The sequence below is a fragment of the Melampsora larici-populina genome (assembly GCF_000204055.1).
Source record: "Melampsora larici-populina 98AG31 unplaced genomic scaffold MELLAscaffold_13, whole genome shotgun sequence".
Classification (NCBI taxonomy): domain Eukaryota; kingdom Fungi; phylum Basidiomycota; class Pucciniomycetes; order Pucciniales; family Melampsoraceae; genus Melampsora; species Melampsora laricis-populina.
This window is the reverse complement of record NW_006768777.1, coordinates 127439-129171: the sequence shown is the minus strand read 5'-3', so window position 1 is coordinate 129171 and position 1733 is coordinate 127439. Positions and strand designations below refer to the sequence as shown.

The 1733-nt window shown below is 38.3% G+C and overlaps 1 protein-coding gene across 1 annotated transcript; it reads left to right on the top strand.

Annotated features, from left to right (window-relative positions):
* Positions 1-236: 236 nt before the first annotated feature.
* MELLADRAFT_55714 (uncharacterized protein) lies at positions 237-874 on the top strand (the record flags this gene model as incomplete). The annotated part of the gene is made up of 2 exons (XM_007408810.1): positions 237-427; positions 519-874. A coding segment is annotated over one exon (164 nt), but the record flags the coding sequence as incomplete, so codon positions are not given.
* Positions 875-1733: the final 859 nt, after the last annotated feature.

The window sequence follows — 1733 nt, the reverse complement described above, 5'->3', positions numbered from 1 at the left end:
CCCAAAAGAATTTGGTTACTATGTAAACCTGGGCAGATTGTTTCCCGCCAATAATCATTAGGACAGCACTATTTGGCGACCACTTTTTTTAACCTGACACCCGGTTGGGTTTTGGTACTTATCCGCGCTTTACTCACATAACTCGGCCCTGTCTCCGCCAAATTTGGCCGCAGCCGCAGCCAATCCGGGCATCAAACAAGTAAACAGCTTTTGTATTCAAAAGAGGGCTTCTCACCATGAGAAACCGGGCTACTAGAACACCTCCAATCAAATATCAAACTGGGCAATCACCATTTCTCGACCACCACATCAAGCTTCAACAATCAAATCTCCTTTGGAACGAACCAACGTTTCTATCCCTTCCGCATTGGGAAGATCAAACGTTCAATTTTGAAGGTGACTAGCCAACGTGAATCGCCTAAAGATGGTAAGTGTGTTGTTCAAGTTCTTTTCCTCATTTTCTTTCTTCCGGTACTGACTTCACCTCACGACTTTCTTTGTTTGCCTCCGCTCAAAAGATCCAACTGTCTTTCTTTCCAAGCACCGCAACGCAGCAATGCTTGATAGCACCAAATTACCCACCTGGATCAAAAGGGACCCAATTCAATATGTGGATTGAACAAAAATGATATGCAGTTTTTGGTGTTGTATACTTTTCTCTTGGTCTCAATTCACCATCTCATGTTTGTTGATTGATGAGTTGTTGTGGTTTGTGTTGTGTAAATTTTGTCTTAGTCTTAAATTCTCACACTCGTTGCTCATGTCTCCCTCTTTTTGTATGATTACTTCCTCTTACTTACTCTAACACTTTTTTTTATTTCTATCGAGCTGTTTTATGTGTTTGGTTTTGAAATCCAAAAGTTATTGATCTCTGTGATAAACAGATCCAAGAGTTTTTTGACGCTTCAAGCAAGGGCGCGAAGAGGTAAAATTGACCTTTGATGATGAGTGAGAAAATGAGACATTTGAATGAACAAATTGGTGGCGAGCATGTTTGCTGAGCCAGCCAGCGCAATTTCAAAAAATCATGATTTCAAATTCAAACCGGGCTATATTTCAATCAAATAGGGCGTTGACTAACAAGTATCCAAAAACCGGGCATTGGGTCAAAAAAGGCGGTTGCCAAATAGTGCTGTCCTAATTATTAATGCCAGGGGATGTGAAATAAACAATTTCGCCTACTACAGCCCTTTGCATGATTGATGACTTTGAAGAAGAAAAAACCTTGAGTTTTTTTAAAAAGTGACTGAGTTTTTTCAAAAAACTACCAAGTTTTTGAAAAAGTCAATGAGTTTTTCTTGAAATTTTCAAATGTCAATGAGTTTTTGAAAAACTCAGTAGGTTTTCAAAAAAACTCGGTCACTTTTTGAAAAAACTCGAGGTTTTTTTTGTTGAAAACTCAAGGTTTTTTTTCTCCAAAGTCATCAATCATGCAAAGGGCTTTACTATTCCTGTTTGTCAAAACCTGTTCCAACTACAGCCCTTTGCATAATTGATGACTTTGAAGAAAAAAAACCTCGAGTTTTTTTGGAAAGTGACCGAGTTTTGTCAACAAACTGCTGGGTTTTTCAAAAAGTCAGTGAGTTTTTTTTGGAAACCTGGCCCAGTAATTCTAAAAGAGAAAGAGCTCGCTCAGTTTTTGAAAAACTCGCTCAGTTTTTAAAAAACTCGATGAGTTTTTGAAAAAAACTCGCAGGTTTTCTTTGAAAACTCAAGTGTTTTCTCTTTTTCCA